This window comes from Epinephelus fuscoguttatus, linkage group LG18, assembly GCF_011397635.1.
Source record: "Epinephelus fuscoguttatus linkage group LG18, E.fuscoguttatus.final_Chr_v1".
In the NCBI taxonomy this organism is placed as follows: Eukaryota; Metazoa; Chordata; class Actinopteri; order Perciformes; family Serranidae; genus Epinephelus; species Epinephelus fuscoguttatus.
In genome coordinates, this window is record NC_064769.1 from 37827594 (window position 1) to 37849237 (window position 21644).

Genomic DNA, 21644 nt, shown 5'->3' on the forward strand with positions numbered 1-21644 from the left:
GTGTGAACTGATGGTGGAGAATGTGAACGTCACATACTCTGTGTCTCGTCACAGGTGACCAGTCAGGTGAATGCCGTGCTCATGGGAACCTCGGCTCTGCCCTCTTCTCCAAAGGCAGTTACAGAGAAGCACTGGCCAATCACAGGAACCAGCTGGTCTTGGCCATGAAGCTCAAGGACAGAGAGGTACGTCTGAATGCATAGGTGTGAGAAAGGGAGCTGGCAGGGTAAAGTCTGCTTGATGTCCGACTGATCCAACTGATTCAGACATTTGCGTTCACAGAGCTCCTCTGGGTAATGTCTAGACGAGTTCAGTCTCAGTGCATGTAAAAGAGGCTCAAGTTAGAGATAACAGCCTGATTTCTGTGACCCCACACGTCCACAGAATGATGGTAAACAAGTTTAAAGGGGACGCATGCAGCAAACGTCCCTGCAGGGATGGGACGTTACCAGTATACTAGGTACAAGTAGAGATCTCCCAGTCTGAGTTCTTTAATGTGGTCCACTCCGTTACTCTGATGCTAAGTGTTGGACGCAGCTGTCGTTACTAAATCTGGCACGCCATATTTTTCATGAGCTACTTCATCTGGATGGATGGATGGATAGGTACGCTTTTTTTCTGTCTCCACAGTGAAAGTTGTGGATGGTACCAACAGAAGCGTTCCTTAGCGTCCCCATGTTTGGTCCCCCCTCTGTTGGGGCACCTAGCACACAGATCAACTTTTAAGGTGGAACGTTAACTTGTAATGTTACTCAATGCATGAGTTGATGACGTGAATCCATCAGCACACCTTAAATTTCACTGTGACAACTTTGACCATCACTTTAGTTTTTATATGACACACACTTTTAGTAATGACTTTAAAAATATAGATTCATTTGGAGCGGATTATGTGAAGGTCATATATTCTAATCCTCACTTCCTGTGGGCTACAGCAACACTAAACCCCTGAGCTTGCCTGAGAAGGACTAAATGCACAAAGCTGCTATTTTGAAATATCCCATGGAGAGAGACTCTCACTGCAGCCTGTTCTATTTTGTTGTGAAAATGTGGGCGTGCAGCCTCGTTCTGTGGACGATAAACCAGGTGCAGACTTCCATCTGTGTCACCGCTGATGAGGAAATACAGCGAGTGCTGGACGGAGCAGTGAGTGACAACAACCCCGCCCACATTTAAGAGGACTGTCTGAACACACCGAGGGTCTAGGTACCATGTCTGAAGGCTTACTGCTGGTTCCAGAGGTGCTGGACTGAAAGGGTTTGGTGGAGACGAGGTTTAAGATTCCTGTTTTTGTCTTGAGTTTAACCGACTGGACCAGTCCATTAGAGTCAGGCCTCGTCTCCAGGGTCCTTCCCAGAGGTCATGAAGACCACGGGGAGGTGGGGTCGACTGTCACCACTATGTCTCCAGTACTGACGTTACTTTGAAAGTACTATACTTATACTTAAATGTACTTAATTACATTAAACTGCTGCCGAACATGTAACACGTGGTAGAGATGATACTTTTCATTTTAAGGTCCAGTGTGGAGGATTTAGTTCCATCTAGTGGTAACACTGCAGAGCTAAGACTTCCCCCATGTGGCAAGCATGTTTGAGATTGATGGTGGCAGATTAATGCATCTATTCTGAGCCAGGGTTTGGTTTGTCCGTTCTGGGCTACTGTAGAGACAAGGCAGACTCCATGGAAGAGGACCTGCTCCCTATGTAGATATCAATGGCTCATTGTGAGGGAACAAAAACACAAGGATTCTTAATTTCAGGTGATTTCACACTAATGAAATCATAGTTATGAATATAATATTTAATTTCAACCAGTAGATGCCGTCAAATCCTGCACATTGAATTTTTGAGAACCAGAAGGCAGCGAGACTTAACAGCACAAAGAATCAGATGTGTTCTTGTGCAGTGCTGACGTAGACTTGATTTGTTGTTGAGCAAACTTTCATTCCCACCTGATATGTATTATTTAGGAGCCATAGCCGTTAGTCCACAGTATATATGATATGACAGCATCAGCAGTTTATCCAACACTGTAGATCTCCAGAGATCGCCCAGATTACATCACAGCCCAGACCAACAGAAAAACAAACTTCTCTCAGCGTGTTTGGAACATCTCTTTCTGCTCTCCGGCTCTCTCATGTTCTCTGGAAAGCAGTTTTTCTTCGTCTTGGCCCCGGGCTGCAGCTAAACTCACCGGCTCTCTTCTCAAACACTTCGGACAGTTGTGAAAACCATAGTTAATTAGATCGCTGTTAGAGATTAGACTCTGGCCCCTTTATGTCTCCACACACAAACTGAAGCTGTCAGGTTGTTTGTGTGTGTTTACCTTCGTTTAACTACTTCTGTGTGTGTGTGTGTGTGTGTGTGCGCGTGTGTGTGTGTGCTGCTTTCTGAACTTCATCAACATGTGAGAATACACCGTTGTGTGAAAGCAGGATTTAATATTTTATTTAATCTCACTATTCTGTGTCTGTAGAATATTGTATTGTCTCTTTAATATTGAAGGAGAAATATGAGCAACATTGTGTGTGTGTGTGTGTGTGTGTGTGTGTGTGTGTGTTAATCAATAATGTTCTTCGATCTTGTTTTCTCTGCTGTCTGTGTCGATAGTTTCACGTGTGCCAGCAGAGTATTTATGTCTGTGACTGTTTACCTGTTGACATGTTGTCAGTCAGGGTTCAGACTACACGACATCAACCCGATGTGGCGTCGTACAGTGTCGTCTCAGATCATGAACGACACTGAGCATTGTACGCAGTAATCCATTGTTTTATCTCATGTGGTGTGTCATAGTAGGCGACAACCGACGCCACGTCTGGGACGCCTCAGGACGTTCCAGCCTTTTTGATATTTCCTGTGGGGACGTTACTGTGTGTGAAGCAGCAGAGGCACTTTAGCATCCTGCTGAACCGTTAGCATCAAGCTAGCAGAGAATGTTATTTCTTGATAAAGCAGAAGGATATAAAGGAATAAAGTTCATAATAGCAACGAGGCTTTTACTGACCACAAATTGAGTGACTTATGCGAGCTGCACTGATTCATACACACACGTTATTAAATCATCACTTGCCATTATCTCATGTAAACATATCAGCAGGAAGTGATGAGGTCAGAGTCTAGACACCAAACTCTAACTATAGTCTGCTGTTGAAATAAAGATTTAAAACGTAAGTTGTCTGACTGAACTGCAGAGGATACAAGCTTCATTTGAAACAGCTGGTGCAATAGACACAATGCCAATGATGCGAAATACGCAACTTAAGCAGTGCGAGTGAAGCAAGTAGCGCAATTTCACGTCATACTCTTATGTTCGAGAGAACTTACCGGAGGAAGTTCATTCATCAGTTAAGGGATTTCAAGTGTGTATGATGCGAGTTAGGGCCGTTTCGTAGTCGATGCAAAGGCAGGTAGACGTGAATGCATTGGGATGCATTGGCCGCCATGATGCGTTGTTGCGTCTCAAAATGTGTTGTCCATTTTTTTGATACGCAATGCAGCGGCACGTGTAACACCATGCGTTGCCAGTGGGGGTGATAATGCAAGCGATGTACCCAATCAGTCTTTTTTCAGCATTGGCAGTATAAAAACAAAATTGGGGAGTGCAGCAAAATGGCGCCTACCTACTTTTGTTTATACAGAATGTGCCTTTTTCGGGGCAATGGGGGGCGTGAGCAAGTAACAAAACGTGTAGCTCAGCGTGTGACGTAAACAGTGACGTGGGAGGGAAGCCACGGCTGGTCAGTCCTTCGGTGATTCTCTCATAAGTCGGCCCGTTCTTCACCGTCCCCGTCATCTGACAGTTAATGGCCTCTCGTTTGCGAGGACAAGGAGGACGCGCAATTCCTTGTCTCCTCAGTTGCTCATCTTTACAGTGTCTGTCAGGTTTGTGTTTCCCTCTTGCTACTAGCTGCTCGCTAATTCCTGCTATCAGCTGTTTCCTGTTTATCCACCGCCAGTGGCTCGCACGTGCGGCGTCATCAACAGCCCCTCCCGTTGCAGAAGGCCGCCTCGGTCTGTTTAAACTAAAAGGGTTCCACCAATATGTCTACCCTACGAGGCGGAAAATTGGGCACCTCGGATCAACTCGCCAATCCGGCTCTGTGTGTCTAAACGGCAAAACAGCCCAACATTCACTGAAAATCTGGCAGTGTAAAAGGGGCTGCAGAAGAAGCAGGTGTGAAATATGGCGGGCGAGGAGGGAAAACTAGCAGTACTAGCTAGCCAGAATGTACCAGTAACTCTGCTACCCCCTATTGTGCGAGCGATGTATTGCATTTCAAGTGTCGCCTGCGTCCAATGTGTTGACTATGGAAGGAAGTGCATTGCTTGCATCGCGTTGCGTGCATCGACTATGAAACGGCCCTTATTTGCACGTATGAAAGAAGTCAACACAAAATATTCCAGCGTGAGTAATGTGATGTGAAAATTCGCATGTGGTGGTGTGAACACAACATTACGCTGCCTGGTGAGGCGTGTTTTCACCTCTGCACTGTCAACAACATCATCCTGCCAATATTTCACAATAAAAGCCTCGTGTTGAACAAATGAAGGCATTCTGTCCACAGGGGGACTTTTATTTTGAAACGGAAGCAGGAAGTATTGAGATAAAAACACATACTTATAGTATTTTAATGCCTGTGACAGGATGTAAACATTGAAACCGTAGCAAAAGGTGGTACGAGCGCGGTATGATCATCACAGCACCATCTTCACCGCCTGTCTGTTGGTTTGCATGGCTCCATAAATATGTGGAGTATCAGCTTTCAGTTGTGGAAATACAGCAGATACAGACAGCAGGCAGCTCTGCAGCAACAACACTGTCTGTGTGAACACTGCACACGTGAGCGCTTGGAGTCATTTTAGGGTTCTGGTGTAGACAAGGATATTTGTAAAATGACGTGTGGACGGCTTTTGCTTTTAAACAGGGAGGGAAAGTATCTGTTTACAACAATATCTGGATACATATAGACAGCTGATTATTATTATTGTTATATATCTCCTGGCTGTTAACTCAATAAGACGTTTCTAATGTGCAGCTTTATTGTAACTACGGCCACTATAATGTTGTTGGAGGCTCCACTGGACCCTCACACAGCGGCAGCTCGATATTACAGTCACACACACGCTCGGACACACACACGCTCGGACACACACACGGCCACTTAATAGCATGTGATTGCATCGTGGACGTGGAGAGGCGGATTGAACAGCTGTCAGTAAGACGAATGAGGCTTTGAGTGAGCTCGTTTTAATGGAAGCGGCGAGTGTCTAACAGGAGTACGCCATGTCTGCTCGTGTTTCTGAGCAGCTTCTGTCACGTTAATCCTGCACATCTACTTCTGTCATGAAGCTCAGGATCCAAAGCAGACGGAGTGGCGTCTCTGTCTGCAGCGCGTGTGTCCAGCGTGTTGTTGACAGACAGATTATTGAGCCTCTCCTCCACAGGTGCACAGCCCGAGGCCACTGAAACACGCTCATCAACAGAAATCCATATCTCCCACTGTGTGTTTGCTCTGCTGCCGTACATGTGTGTTTATCTGAGCGCTTCCAGACAGCCAGCTTCCAAACAAAGACGCCGCCTGCAGAGAGCTCAGGTTTAACCCTCAGGGGTGGACACGGGAAAAAAGGCAGCACCTTTATAGTTTAATATTTTTTAATCCAGCACAACTGCTGTAATTAAACCTTTCAGTGACAGAAAATTAAAAAGCAACAATATGGGAAATCAATAAATCTTTAAAGGCTGAGAATCATCCTCACTGTGACCTCGTCACATGTCCACGTTTGGTCATGGACTTTCCACGTCCACATATGGCGTCCAAGGTACCCTGGGTGTGTTGGTTGTTGACGTTCTGGGACGCCGTGTCAACTTCAGCCTGTTACATGCATTGTCTGTTTTCAAAATACACTTCTGTTTTCACAGGAAATGTACAGTTTGCATACAGTCTTTCAAAATAAAAGCACTGTGCTGACAATGCTTTTCCTTCAACAACAAACACACATGGTCGGGTTTAGGAAAAAAAGAACAGGGTTTGGCTTTAGAATCTTGCGGGACACAAACACCGCTCTCCTGGGTGAAAGTCGGGTGAAGACGCCCAAAGCAACCAGCTTCGTATCATGCCGATGGTAAAGGACGGCCTTCGTCATCAGTGTCTGACGCCACAAGTCACTGCCTGAGCACCGGATTTCGACGCCTTCAGAGTGAGACTGGGTTGACAAAACAAGATATTTGAAGACGTCGTCTCAGACTCAAACAAATGGTGATGGACTTCATGTGATAAACAGTAAATTGGTTAATGAAGGAAAGAGTCAATAGATGAATTGATGATGAAAATCATTGGCAGTGTGTCCCCTATTTGTAATTTGAATACCACCTTTGTGATGTTAACGATGCTCAGATTGTGTCAAAGAGGAGATTTTTTGTCTTTGTGGTTGTTGTTGCAGCTTAGTCTCCAGAAGAAAATGTTGGCATTGTACGTTTCAGCAAACCACGAACACGTTATATTTGTACATTTAATTCGTGTCTGAAGTGATGTAGTGTATGATCTGACCTTGTCGGAGGTAAGGATGATGGATGGTGTGACGCCATACAACATGAAACAAAACCAGTTGGTTTTTAGCGGCCTGTCACTGTTTTACCATCTGGGATAGTCCGTCTGTCCGTCCATACGTACATCCCATCTTTGTGAACATGATATCTCAAGAATGCCTCAAAGGAGTTTCTTCAAATTTGGCACCAACATTCACCTGGACTGAGTGATGAACTAATTAGATTTTGGCAGTCATAGGTCAAAGGTTAAGGTCTATGTGACCTTATCCGTCTCATTCTTGTAAATGTCGGTGAAGACTCTCAGTCATCCAGGTCATGGTAATCCTAAATGCTGTATCGTTGGCAGCTGGACTTGAGTTTCTTGAGGACCTTAGAGGCTTCTCCAGTTCTAAATGACTGGTGCGGAGTCGAAGGCTTTAAACCCTTTGTGGTTGTGAACCCTTACAGAGTTGATCCACCTGGTCACCTTGTGTGTCGTTAGGGGTAGATGGGTCCAGGTGTGAATGGGTGTTGAGCAGTCTGGGGAGGGATCCCAAGACTGCATTGTAAGTGGGTGATAAGTGGTGTCGCAGGCCACCTCCTCTGTTTAACGATGGTCATTCTAGTTTGACAAAAGGGGTCAGTTGAGGTGGTTCAGCATCTGATCAGGATCCTCCTGGGCGCCTCCTGTTAGAGGTGTTCTGGGCACGTCCCACTGGTAGGAGGCCCCGGGGCAGACCCAGAACACACTGGAGGGATTACATATCTCATCAGGCCTGTGAACACCTTGGGGTCCTCCAGGAGGAGCTGGAAAGTGTTGCTGGGGAGAGGGACGTCTGGGGTGCTTCGCTGGGCCTGCCAAGCCCGCGACCCAGCTCCGGATAAACGGATGAAGATGGATGGATGGATAAAATTCACCTCTTCAATGCCGTTTGATTATCTTATCAAGACATTTTTCTTTTGCTGCACTTACACATACACACATATGTGGGAGTGCCTACTGTGGTTTTCATATTCCACATTCTGTTTGAGTCAAGCAGTGTCGAACTGGTCTTGGTCTCGACTGAGGTGGTCTTCCTGACTACAACACTGCTTGGCCCACATGACACTTTCATAGTATCGTTGCTGTCCAGTTTTTATTTAACGCTGCATTCATTTTGATTATAATGCAGGAAATCAAGGAGTTTGATGACCTATGATGATAGAGCAGCGTGCCAAAATTTCACAAACTTGCACAGAACACCTTATGAGAACAAATAAAAAACAATATCAGATTGTGAATTTTGGAGTGATGTTTGCAGTTTGTCCCACTCAGGCTTCTTTCCATTCTTTCTGTTCCTTCAGACTTCCTTCTCTCAGTCCGTCCTTCTGTCCTCTCTCACCTCTGTATGTACTGACTCAGACTTTCAGTCTCTCAGAGCCAAGTTAACTCAGATCTGTCATTTCCCCCTGACGCAGCAGGAGAACTCATTTCTTCCTTTATCCCATGCTGAGGGTGAAAAGCCCATATTTTTTGGGGGTGATTGAGCATCGCTTTTCCAAACCTCCTGCATCTCTGCTGGCCAGTTTATCGAGCGCAGCAGCAGCAGGCGGAGGATGCACCGCCACTGTCTCCTCTTTATTTAGATTTAGAGATCTTTTCTTTTTTCCTTCCTGCTCACAAGGTTTTTCTCTTTTCACCCACGCAGACTCTCCTAATGAGGTTTCCCTGCAACATTATATAAAGATATCATAATGACAGGTTGGATCTTTGATGCTTATCGTGCAAAATGAGAAGGGTTGTCAGTCTCTCTGCCTTTTTCTCATATATCTAAACAGAGACATAAACACAGACTGTGTTCGGGCTCGCGGGCCCAGACACAACATGATTGGATTTTTTTGTGTGTTTTCTGGTGCAGGGGAAACATCGTGTCCTTGAGGGAAATCAAACACTTGTCTGGCCGGTTGACTGTACACACAGAGGCCTCCCCGTCATTTATTAAATCTCCCTTTCCTGCCTCGGAGATGTGTCAACTGGATTTTATGTGTTTACACTCATCACTTTGCTGGGAATTGGGATTTCAGTGGGTGTGTGCTGTCGTCTCCTTTCACGCAAACACACACATGAAGAGAAATGAAAAGAGCAGTTTGTCATGATGTTAATTAGAAGGTGAATTTCACCAAAGGTCAGTTTGGCTGTTTTCAGATTTTAGCATTCATTAAGGCTCTGATTTACAGGAACGTGACATCGCTGGGTGTCTTATCAATTCATGAACGCTTGAACTGAAGGATCTCGTTTTCACACAGAAGAGCAAATCATGTTGAAGTCAACGTTCCTTTACTGTCTAACTAGCTAGATACAAAACATACACTGTTGCTACTGTTGGTAGCTGCAGTTCTTCTGACAGCAGGGTGACCATCACATCATAAAAAATGATTATATACACTCACCAGCCACTTTATTAGGTACACCTTGCTGGTACCAGGTGGGACCTCCTTTTTAATTCTTGGTGTCACAGATTCAACAAGGTGCTGGAAACATTCCTCAGAGATGTTGGTCCACATTGACATGATGACATCACACAGTTGATCCATGATGAGAATCTCCCGTTCCAGCACATCCCAAAGGTGCTCTATTGGACTGAGATCTGGTGACTGTGGAGGCCATTGGAGTACAGAGAACTCATTGTCATGTTTGAGATGATGTGAGCTTTGTGACATGGTGCGTTATCCTGCTGGAAGTAGCCATCAGAAGATGGGTACACTGTGGTCATAAAGGGATGGACACGCTCAGCAACAATACTCAGGTAGGTTGTGGTGTTTAAACCATGCCATGACCTCTGACCTCTGGCATCAACAAGGCATTTTGGCTCACTGGATATTTTCTCTTTTTGGGACCATCCTCTGTAAACCCTAGAGATGGTTGTGCTGAAAATCCCAGTAAATACTCAGAGCAGCCCGTCTGGCACCAACAACCATGCCACGTTCAAAGTCACTTCAATCACCTTTCTTCATCATTCTGATGCTCCGTTTGAACTTCAGCAGCTCGTCTTCACCATGTCTACATGACTAAATGTTAATGAGCTGCTGCCACCTGATTGGCTGATTAGATATTTGCATTAATAAGCAGTTGAACAGGTGTACCTAATAAAGTGGCCAGTGAGTGTATGTTGTTTAAAAAACTTGATTTGGTGCCTTTTGTTAACAAGTTCTGATCAGTTACTAACTGTAGAGCTGGACACGTGGAAACAAAGGGTTAAAACAGCTGTAGGAAGATCTACATGAAAATAGTTGTTTTCTATAATTCTAATTTTCTTTTTGTTCACACCCTGAAACTTGAAGGCTTACACTGGTGTGAATCAGAGAGGAAGGGAGTGCGTTTGGGATATAAATGAGTAACGAACATGCTAATAACTCCTCTTTAATAATTCATAGCTTCTTCTCCTCTCTCTCACGTTCTTTAAACTTGCAAACATTTCATTATAGTCTGCGGCTCAGTCTTTGCTGTCCGTCGCTGTGTGCCTCCAAAGGTCAAAGTCATATTTAAATTTTGGAGAGAGAGTCTGTGTGACTGCTGGTCGTGTTCAGAGAGACTCTAACTTCATCACTGTCGCTGGGATTGCATCAAGGAGTCAGTGTGACAGACAGAGCCTGTTGGTAATTACATCACACTGTGTGTTCACTGATAAAAGCTGCGTTCAACAGAATCATTTTCACTGGTGAACATGTTTCCCGTGTTTCAGACTGTCCTTGAAAATCCTCTTCTTCATGTTTCCAGTCAGTAACTTATGGAGACTGTTTCCTAGAAACTTAACCAGCAGTGGAAAGTAGCTGAGTACATTTACTCAAAGGACAACTTTGGTATTGCTCAACCTGGACCTTATCTTACTATTTAATGACCAAAACTCTCTGTGTGTGTGTGTGTGTGTTCCACGTTTTTCTCCTCACTGACTTGGTCAGTCCATGTGAAATTTGGCACAGTGGTAGAGGGTCATGGGAGGATGCCAATGAAGCAATATTACATCAATTGGCCAAAGGGGGGCGCTATAGCAACCCATTGAAATGTCAAGCTTTGAATGGGCATACGTATGTGGTAGAGACATGAAACTTTGCACAGAGATGCCTCTCCTCATGAGGAACACATTTGCCTCAAGAACCCATAACTTCCGCTTATATAGATTTTCCGCCATTTTGAATTTTTTGAAAAACACTTCAAATGGATCTCTTCCTAGGAAGTTTGAGCGATCTGCATGAAACTGGGTGAACATAATCTAGGGAGCAATATCTAAAGTTCCCTCTTGGCAAAAGTTGGAAAACTTCCTAAAACTGAGCTTCTATAAGGCAATGAATATTGCGGAGGGCGTGGCTCATCACATAAAGGTGTAGAACATCTCAAGGGTTTCACCCATCACCACGCAACTTTGTAGGCATATGACCACACATAATCTGAGGGGACCCCTCCATTATTGAGCCCATCAAACAAAATGTGGGCGCTAGAGAGCTCATTTCTTATCTAGGCCTAACCGCCATATGGATTTTTACTAAACTTGGTAGATATGTAGAACAGGACGCCTCAAGGTGACTGGAGAAATTTAACTCTAATTGGCAACTGGGTGGCGCTATAACAACAGAAAAATGCTTCAAAATGGCTAAAATGCGACCGATCGCTGTGGCTCCCCCTGTGGACCAATGTTGGTGTTTGTTGTTTTCTAATGTTTGGTATGACTAAGTCATGGTATGGTATGCTGTACATAATCACGGAAACTGTCAGTGTGTCATTCTGTCAGTCAGTCATTCTGTCTGTCCCACGTTTTTGCTCTTCTTAATGGGTTCCGTTGACTATTTAATCTGTAATTTCCTATGACCTGTATCCCAAACACACACCATGTGAAACTGTACATGGGCAACTGTGCATGTATTTATTACAAATACAACTAGCAGGTTGTTAAAAAAAAAAAAAAAAAACAGTAACCAGGAAATGGCTGAGCAAAGAGTCTCCCACAGCCTCTGAATGGATAGAAATAGTTAAGGAAATTGATGTTATAGAACAACTGACTTTTTCTCTGAGACATGCCACAAAGAATTTGAACAATACTGGAAAAATATAAAATCCGACTTCGAAGTGATGTCATTTGTTTGGTGAATTTTGTTTTGCCTCCCTTGGTGTTGGGATAGATAGTGGCTCATGGATGACTGGACGATTTCTCCGTCCCTGGAGGGGCCCTGGATTTCCAGGGGTCAAAGTTGGGGATCATGGGGACCTTTGTGGTCTTGAGAGACGATCATGGACATGGAGGACCCTTTGTCAGTGACACTGAAGTGTAGCCTTGCTTCTTCTTGTTTTCTGTTTTGCTCAACCTTTGCCTGTGATGTTCCTGCTTGTTGTTGTTGGTTTTTGTCTGCTCTTTTGTTCTTGTAAAAACTAATACAAATTAAGTAAAAAAAAAAAAAAAGATTGATTGTTATTGTAAGTGTCTAAAGTGTCTCTTTACCTTTCACTTGACCCGTTCTGTTCTCGTTAAGCAGTAGTCTTCCTCTGAAATATCACAAGATGTCACTCGCTGCTGAGAATCTCTTTAACGTTTTAGCAAAAATCCATATTGTAACTGAGATATCCCCAATCAAATCAACATCGAATCGAATAAAAATCTAATTGATTTGGTACCCTGTGACTCAAAATTGAATCACTTCAGGAGGCCTTACTGGGCAATGCAAAAGGTGCAAACAAAACACTTGACTCTCATTGAAAACTATCACTAAAAGCCGCCCAGGCAGCTGAAACATGCTCTGTCTGATCAAAGCTTTAGGCCCCGATAATACAACTCTGTGAAAGGAGGCACTCTGCATGTTAACTTTGACTTTTTATACTTAAAAACAGTAAGGCAACAACTACTTTGAACAGATGCAACACTCGAAAATGACCCATTTTACATCTTCCTTCATCAGGCAAGGTCTAGTCACTGAAACGTTGCTGCATTAAAATCATTATTTTTGTAAGTGTGCAGGAGTCTTTTCTCCAAGTTTGATTCCTCTCGTCCCTCTCCTTTGCACCTGTTTGGAAATAGATGTGCAGTATTCCTATGTTTGCTCATCTTCTCAGAAAGATACTTGAGATCCCAAAAGCCTATTTTTCACCAGGTGCCGTCAAAACACACTTCTTCTCTGAGAAGCTAGCAGTTAACCATTTTGTTCCCAGAGAACCACTCCATGTTAAATCTGAGTATATTTACCTGAGGTTTGGTTTGTGTCCTGCAGCAGGTGGACTTCCCAGTGTTTAATCTGTGATAGAACGGCGAAAGAGAATATGTGTCACAGATAATAACATAGTGTAGCGTCTCCACTGCAGGTGCAACCTAATGAGTGCTCTGCTCCTATTTTTGAATATCTGTTATTTATTCTTTTGTGAATTATGGTGGGAAACACTTGGTGCTTATTTAAAGTGCAGCTGAAATGTAGACGAGAGATTGACATTGTTTGGAAGCTGTTTATTAGCTGATGATGGTGAGGCTGAGGCGTCATCATCCTGCAGCAGACCTCTGCAAAGATAGAAATGGTTATGCATGTAATTGATGTGGAAATGAAGTGTTTATTCCTTCGCCAGTGAATGCTGCCACATCTGAGCCGCCACAGGGAATATTTAGTCGTGTTGCATGGCGTGAAATAAAGAAATCTTTTTATCCATTTAAATGAGTACGTTTTAGGGAAAGTTTCAGGATCAATATCTGCCACAAACTGTTTGATATAAATGTGTTTTATTGCACAAAAACATGTATCTGCTGTGTGATGAGAGTATTTGTGTTTCTGTGTCGCAGCATGCATGTGTACAGATGTGTATGTACGTGTTGACACTTAACAGACGCAGCACGCAGTGATACATGTGTCAGTACAGACTGTGGAGCTCCTGACTTCATTCTCTCTGTTAATTTGAAACAGACTTCCTCAGACCTGACGAATATTTCCCATGACTCCTCTGATCAATACCAATAACCTTAAGATTAGTTAGCAGATGAGTGAGTGGGAAGGTTTCAAATCACGAAAACAAGAGCTGCGACCGTTTCTCATTTCTCTAATCAGAGAAAGTGTGTACAGTCGACACAATGTGTGTATCTTGGTGTGTGTGTGTGGTTTTGAGTTCATGGCCTTGTTTTCACGAAGACAACAACGGTGTGAACTCAAAGCTGAAACACTCATGGTGATTTGCATGGTATTATGCCTGAAGAGGTCCCTGTAATTAGCAGGAAGAGCGCTGCCAGAAATCATTAGGCGTCTGCAGGCGCTGTAAAAGTGTCCTCATGTGCTAAAACAGAGTTATAAGAGAGCTGCAGGAGCCTGAGTGGAGGAGACTCTCAGCAGCAGAGTCTAACAGGATGTGAAAGATTAGCTTTCACTCCTGTAGCCTCCAATAACGTTTCCATTTGGGATGTGAGGAGGTGGCGTCCCCATGTCTTGTACTTTTTCTCCAAACAGTGTCCTCTTCCTGTCCAGTAGAGATGGAGCAAGTATTCAGATCCTTTACTGAAGTAGAAATACCACACTGTGAAAATACTCCACTACAAGGAAAAGTCCTGCAATCAAAACCTTAAGTGTGCAGTTAAATGTACCTAAAGTATGAGAAGTAAAAGTATTTATTGGACAGTAAAATGTTCTCAGTCACTGTTTTACTGCTGTGAGCTCTCCCCTCTCTGCCCTAAGCCCCTCCCACTAGAGGTTAGCAGGCATATCCACGCGCTAGTCTTGTTTAATTGTAAAACTGAACGTAGCGCTGTCGTTCAGCCCTTCTTGTCCCACTCTTGCTCTGTTTAACAGACCACAAATGAGACCAGAATCAGCTGCTAGCCACCCCACAGTCCCTCCTGGAGGATAGCTAGCAGCAGTTTGGGAGATGGACTTTTGGTCAGCAGCTATAGAGGCTCAAATTAGGCCAGCACAAACCCGCTAGCAACGGGGCAGCACTGGGTCTAATCTGTGTAATGGCAGCAACAGAAGGTTTGTTGATGAGGCAGGGTGTCGGGGCTGTACGATGCCCTGGCCCTGGGGTTTGTGCTGGCTGGATTCACGTGGCTGCTGCTGCTGCAGACCGTGGGTCTATTCAGCCCGTTCACATTTATCAAATACTGCTGCATTGTCCGTGATTTTGGCGTCAGACACCTGACGCCAAAAGTCACCTTTTGTGGCGGTATAATTCGCAGCATCAGTTTGTAACGAGGCCAGACACAGCTCCTCGCAGTTTTATGACATGTTGCCAGTTGGCCTGACTTCAACTGTTGCAACTGTATGATATGCAGCGGGCAGTGTTAGTTCATAATGCAGCCAGACAGCACCTGTTGTGGTGGTATGACACGCTGCTTGATGGCGTCAAGTTGAAACGCTGCCAGTAACAATGTAATATAAGGAGCTGGAAAGTCCCTGTAGGGTTAGGGTGAGAGGGGTGGTGGATGGGTCAAACAAACCCTGGACTTTTACCTGGGAGCTCAGTCTTGACTTGATGTTTTTTTCTAAACCTAAACATGTGCTCTCGTTGCCGCAACCTAACCATGTTCTTTTGTTGACATCCTGCATTGGTTGCGGCTCCCAGGAACGTCAACAGCAGACGTAGGAGGACACGTAGTGCGTGATGTGTAGACATGACAGGTCACTGACAAAGTGGCGATAAGTGAAAACTGGGGAAGAGAAGGTGTTGGTCAGGCTCTGGAGCTGCAGCCAGTTCTCCTTGTGGCGAGCTAGTCTGTAGCAGCGGGGAGCAAGGCAAAGGACAAAATGTATTTCAGGGCTCTAGCTAATGTCAGCTGATGAAGCCAAAGCTGTGAGCCTTTGCAACATTTTCTCGCCATCAATGAAACTCTTTGCCGATATTGCCACATTTTATTTCTTATATTGTCAGACTCTCTTTGATAACCTGTCTTACTTTTTTGGGGTTGCTTTGCAGTGTGGGCAGTTGTTGCCAATGCTTGAGCAGCAACTTTCTCTGCAGGATTCTCCACCATTGAATCAGGCTTTCGCAGAAAGGACGCTCATCCTTATTTGTAGAACAGCCAATAGGAACGCCCTCTCTCTGAAATAAGCTGTGATTGGCCCGTCACAGTCCAGATTTTCCAAAGCCTGAAAACAGAGCCAAGAGGAGGAGCAGGAGTCTAGTTCTAGTCTCAGACCACTTGAATTACAACATGTTCAAAGTTCATTATGGGACTTTGTCCTCCAAATTAAACTGCCTACCCCATCTTTAATGTGTATGACTCATTTGACTTGTGTAGATGTTTAAGGTTGTGCTCATTTGAACTCCTTTACATCCTGTTGAGTAGTTTAATCTACAGCAATGCAGACCATCGTATGTTTGCAGCGTGGCAGTCAACAGCCTGTTTTCCGAGATGACTCCTCCAGCTGCTCCAAGAGGATTTTTATCTTAAGAAGGAGGAGAATTTTCCCAACACATAAAGGAACCGTAAAGCAAAAACACTGAGATCTGGAAACACGATGACGTCACTGTACTGATGTCCAGCAGGGGAACAAACCTGAGCAGTGAGACGATCAGAGAGGGTGTAAACAAGCCAACAGTTTAACCAGATTATCTGACCCAGTGATTCATAACAGGCAGGAAAAAAAGAAAAGAATGATTCACATTTTTGTATTTAGCAGGATAATAAATACACACACACAGGATTAAAGTTCCAGCCACGATAAGCTGACTGCACAGGACAAGCCTCAGTCGTGACGCCTCAGCGCCACATGCTGCGATGCAGAGTGCATGAAAACCAGCAAACAGAGAAGTCAAAGAGTCTGATGGACACAACCTGCAGTTACTGCCACTCTGATCCAACCTGGAATAAACCCACTAAAAGCAAGAACAAGAAACAACCCATAAACATCTGCAACTTCTGAATCACTTTGTCTGTCCTGACTGCTCTGACCTGCCCATACCCGTAAAGTTCAGTGCCAGACCTGACCCGTTACCTGTCTTTATGTCTAAGTCAAAGCCGCACCCGTTAATAAAGTCCCGCGACCGATCTGCACCCGTGATAAAACACACACTCACATTAAGCTGGTTCTCCGTTAATTACAAATCCAGTGGAGGAGACGTCTCTTTGACTGGATGGTGAAAACATTCAATCACTGCCAGGTTAGGAAACATGTTAGCATGCTCCTTCCACCACCATCAAACCTCCAAAGGATCCTCCTTGGGTGTCTTGAACTCCATGTAGGCTGCCACCTCATCCTCAGGCTGCAAAGTTTCATGGCTGAAGTCCTCCACGTCGGTGACCAATGTGACCACGGGGTCAAAGGTTAAACTTGTGTCTTTGACTTTCAAACTGCAGCTTTATAAGAGTGATTTAGATATTAAAATATTACGCATATACTGCACATCTTTTTACTTTGTTTTATTCTGAAAAATAAAAATACTTATATTCTCACCGGCTGCCTGCCCGCGCCTAGTTCATTTTTACCCATGAATTTGTATATATATGTACATACATATTTTTACCTGTTACACACAATTTTTTACGGGTTACCCAACAGGTACCTGACCTGGTGCAGGACTCTGGGCCAGACGATTGAACAGATCCTGAAATAAGCCTTAGATCGACCATCATCCAGGGGAAAGCTCCTGGACCAGCTGGTGGTCATCCCTGTGATTTCCCCTGTTTCTAAAAGATCTCATGTACCCACACAGATCTCTGTTTCCCCATGTCCAGTCCCCAAGTGACGTCCACCTCTTTATTTTTTATGCATATTTTAAGTAACAGATTTGCACCACCTGGTAAACTTAAGGCAGAGTGCACACCTCTGCCCTTCCACGCGCCTACATGGAAAGCCTAAGGCAGGGAGAGCAGCATCAATGACAAACAGAAATGACATTAATAAGTCAGACACAGCAAAAGGAGGAGCTGGGGTGGAGGCAGGTTGCAAAGCAGCTTGCAAAGGAAGCAGCAACAGTAGGCAGGCCAGAGCAGTTTAAATAGGGCGCCCTGAATGAGATTCGCCGATTGGTTGCATAGAAAGGAATCATGTGATCTATCCGTCTATCTTTTTTGTATGAAATATCACCAACTAATTTATTATGATTTATCATTAGACATAAAGCTACCCAGCAGTATATAAAGTAATTAAAATAAGCTCCAGGGTTGAGAGCTGCAACATTAATGTGATGAGCACTTTAATGCATAAGTATTTAAAATCCAATTTCATCATATATTTGACTCCGGACTGGGAGACAGTTACTGCCCCAAGTTAGGGAGTTCAAGTATCTTGTGGTCTTATTCATGAATGAGTGCGAGATAGGTTTGGCGAGGCGTCTATAGTGATGTGAAAGGAGCTGAGCCAGTAGGCAAAGCTTTCGATTTACTGGTCCATCTACATCCTCTGTAGGGTGTCTGGACTCAGCCTTAGAGATACGGTGAGGAGCTCAGACATCTGGAGGGAGCTCGGAGTAGAGCCGCTGCTCCTTCATGTCAAAAGGGGTCAGTTGAGGTGGTTCAGCATCTGATCAGGATCCTCCTGGGCGCCTCCTGTTGGAGGTGTTCTGGGCACGTCCCACTGGTAGGAGGCCCCGGGGCAGACCCAGAACACACTGGAGGGATTATATATCTCATCTGGTCTGGGAACACCTCGGGGTCCTCCAGGAGGAGCTGGAAAGTGTTGCTGGGGAGAGGGATGGATTTGATACTGAAATGGGCCACTCTGCATAACAAGTACTTTTACTTTTGGTACTTTAAAAACATTTTGATGCTGATACTTTTTAAAACTGTTGAATGCAGGACTTGTACTTGTATTTTTACTCTGTAGCTTTGCTACTTTTCCTTCGATAAAAGATCAGAATACTTTCTCCCCTCCTACTGACTGTTACAGACAGGAGTAAGGACCAGAACTACAGACGACTGGTGTTATTGCAGATACAACATGATGTATTATTTGGTGTTTAAACCCTTAAATCAAAGCTACACAACTCGTGTTTGTCTCTGTGTGTAGTTGGTGTTTACTGGGAGTGTGTGAATGGTTTAGTTCCTCTCTTCTCTGGGCTCTGGATACTAACCAGTGTGTGTTTGTGGTTTCAGGCTGCGTCGGACGCTCTCAGCAGTCTGGGCCATGTGTACACAGCTATCGGTGACTACCCCAACGCGCTGGCGAGCCACAAACAGTGTGTGCTGTTGGCACGACAAACACAATGCCAGCTCTCCGAGGCTCGCCAACTGGGCAACATGGGCGCCGTGTACACAGCACTGGGAGACTTCACCAACGCTGTTCAGTGCCACGAGCAGCACTTGGACATCGCAAAGGTACATCTTGTGATCTGTTGTGTTTCTGACGGAGGAGGAAAACTTTGTGCCCCCTAAACTTCCCCGGCCATTTTGATTCCCCCAGTGAGATCGTAGCCGACAAGTCTGGTGATATTTTGATTATTGTCAACAAATCCCATCAAAAGACCAAAACCAACAGTGAATGTGTTCACTAACACGCAGTGTGAGTGTGTGTGTGTGTGTGTCAGAGCCTGAAATATCTCCTCCTCTGTGCCACACAGCTCCACTGTCATCCAAAAACTACTAAAACACATCACTGAGCCTCACTGTGTCACATGTTCCTTCATTACCATCAACACACACACACACACACACACACACACACACTGTAGTTTATACTGACTCAATCACACACACCCCGTCCTGCTGCCACAAACACACTACCGCACCAAATGTGGATTAATCCGCCGCTGAAAATAGTCCCCAACAAATGCACTATTTCCTCCTTTTTGTTAAATAAAAACTACAGTGAGCATGTAAGGAGAATTTTTTTAAATGGAACCATATAAATCTGACCAGTTTTTAACCCTTTGAACCCTGAACAAATGAAAATGAAGAAAATGGAAGAAAATGGGAAGAAGGCAGTGAGCAACAGAGGAAGAAATGACCCAAAAAATTAGCAAGAAATTAGTAAAAAGGTTAAATTAAAAAAGAAAGATTTGTTTAATAAAGTAAAGGAAAAAAGTAATTTAAAAACAAACAAGAAAAATACTTAAAAGTGCTTAAAAATTATTTTAAATATATACAACATGATTTTAAAATGTAATAATAATGATTATAAATATAGTTTATCTTAGCTTTTTTCCTATTTTCCAAAAATAATTTTCTTAATCTATTTATTTATTTTTTAAATATGAGCAAATTGGCATGTTTTCTTTTGAAAACGCATGGGAAGAAGGCAGTGAGCAACAGAGGGAGAAATTACCTCAAATAAAATTGCAAGAAATTAGTAAAAACGGAAAATTAAAAAACAAGAAAATTAGTTAAAAAAATAAAGAAAAAAATAAAGTTAAAAACAAACAAGAAAAAGGCTAAAAAGTGCTTAAAAATTATTTTAAAAATTTGCAACATAATTTTAAAATATAATAATTATAAATATAGTTTTTCTTAACTTTTTCCCCTATTTTTTAAAAAATAATTTTCTTAATCTATTTATTTATTTATTTTTTTTAAATCTGAGCAAATTGGCTTGATTTCTTTCAAAAACATGAAGAAGGCAGGGAATTAGTAAAAAAAAAAAAAAATTCAAAACAAGAAAATTAGTTAAAAAGAAAGAAAGATAAAAAAAACCCAATTTTATGAATCTTTTCATTTATTTTTTAAACTTGAGCAAATTGACTAGGAAGGCAGGGAGCAACGGAGGAAGAAATGACCCAAAAATTTGCAAGAAATTGGTAAAAAGGGAAAATTAAAAACAAGAAAATTAGTTAAGAAAAGAAAGAAAGAAAGTTAGAAACAAATAAATAAGAAAAAGACCTGGAACAAAATGCTTGAGAGTTATTTGAAAAATCTCTAACACAATTTTGAAATGTAACAATAATAATTATAAATATAGTTTCCTCTAACCTTTTTCCTATTTTCTTTTTTAAATAATTTTCTGAATATATTTATTTATATTTTAAACCTGAGCAAATTGGCTTTATTGTTTTCAAAAACATGGGAAGAAGGCGGTGAGCAACAGAGGAAGAAATTACCTCAAATTAAATTGCAAGAAATTAGTAGAAGGGGAGAACAAAAAAAAAACAAAACAAGAAAATGAGTTAAAAAAAAAATTTAACATCATTTTTAAAATGTGATAATAATAATTATAAAATGTAGTTTCCCTTAGCTTTTTTTCCCTATTCTTTAAAGATAATTTTCTAAATCTGTTTATTTATTTATTTTTGAAACCTGCGCAAATTGGCTGGATTTCTAAAAACATGGGAAGAAGACAGTGAGCAACAGAGGAAGATATAACCTAAATATTTGTAAGAAATTAGTAAAAAGGGAAAATTAAAAACAAGAAAATTAGTATTAAAAAAAGAAAAGAAAGTTAAAACAATCAAACAAGAAAAAGACCTGGAAAAGTGCTTAAAAAATATTTGAAAAGTCTTTAACATAATTTTAAAATGTAATAATAATATTTTAAAATGAAGTTTTCCCCAGCTTTTTTCCTATTTTTTAAAAAAAAATAATTTTCTGTATTTTCTCTATTTATTTATTTTTGCAGTCTGTAGGTTGTTTGTAAAAGAAACTGCACCAATGTACTCGGAGTTCAAAGGTTTAAATACTTGCGAAAGGCGTCTGAAAGCAGCACAGGACAAAAAGATGTCGCCCCAGGTTTCATAGTGTTAAAGAAGGAACCAGTGGGTGTGAGCGAGTTTGGTCTCTTTACGCATAGGACACTGTCGCAACCATGAAGTTAAAGGAACAATTCACCCCTCAATTGACTTTTTGCATATCAATCAGTCGCCCTGTTCTGCTGACACACTACGCAACAAAAACCAGAAAACAGAATTTGGCTGCCATGTGAAAAAGCCGGCGTGTACTCTCAGAGAAGATGTTTCATAAACAGGCTAAAAATGGATATCCTATGTGCTCACAGAATATAAAGACACCAGCTGCATCCAGTAATTGAATTTAGGATTATTATGGAGAGAAGCGTAATTTGTATTTCAGGACTATGATAAATTGAAACAGGAGGGCAGCAGTTACTGGATGTTTATTCTAACACGTCCATCCATCATTTGCTGAACGCAGCGTTTTATAACAAAGTTATTTCCCAAAGAACATTCAGTGTGTGTGTGTGTGTGTGTGTGTGTGTGTGTGTGTGTGTGTGTTCAGGACACTGGTTGTTAAGCTTGTAAA

The 21644-nt window shown here is 42.7% G+C and overlaps 1 protein-coding gene across 1 annotated transcript in view; it reads left to right on the top strand.

Annotated features, from left to right (window-relative positions):
- Positions 1 to 21644, top strand: part of ttc28 (tetratricopeptide repeat domain 28) — a 215064-nt gene that overhangs the window by 129559 nt on the left and 63861 nt on the right. Inside the window, exons 5-6 of the mRNA XM_049604503.1 lie at positions 55 to 185; positions 18555 to 18776. Coding sequence (XP_049460460.1) covers positions 55 to 185; positions 18555 to 18776 — 353 coding nt within the window. The remainder of the gene's footprint in view (positions 1 to 54; positions 186 to 18554; positions 18777 to 21644) is intronic.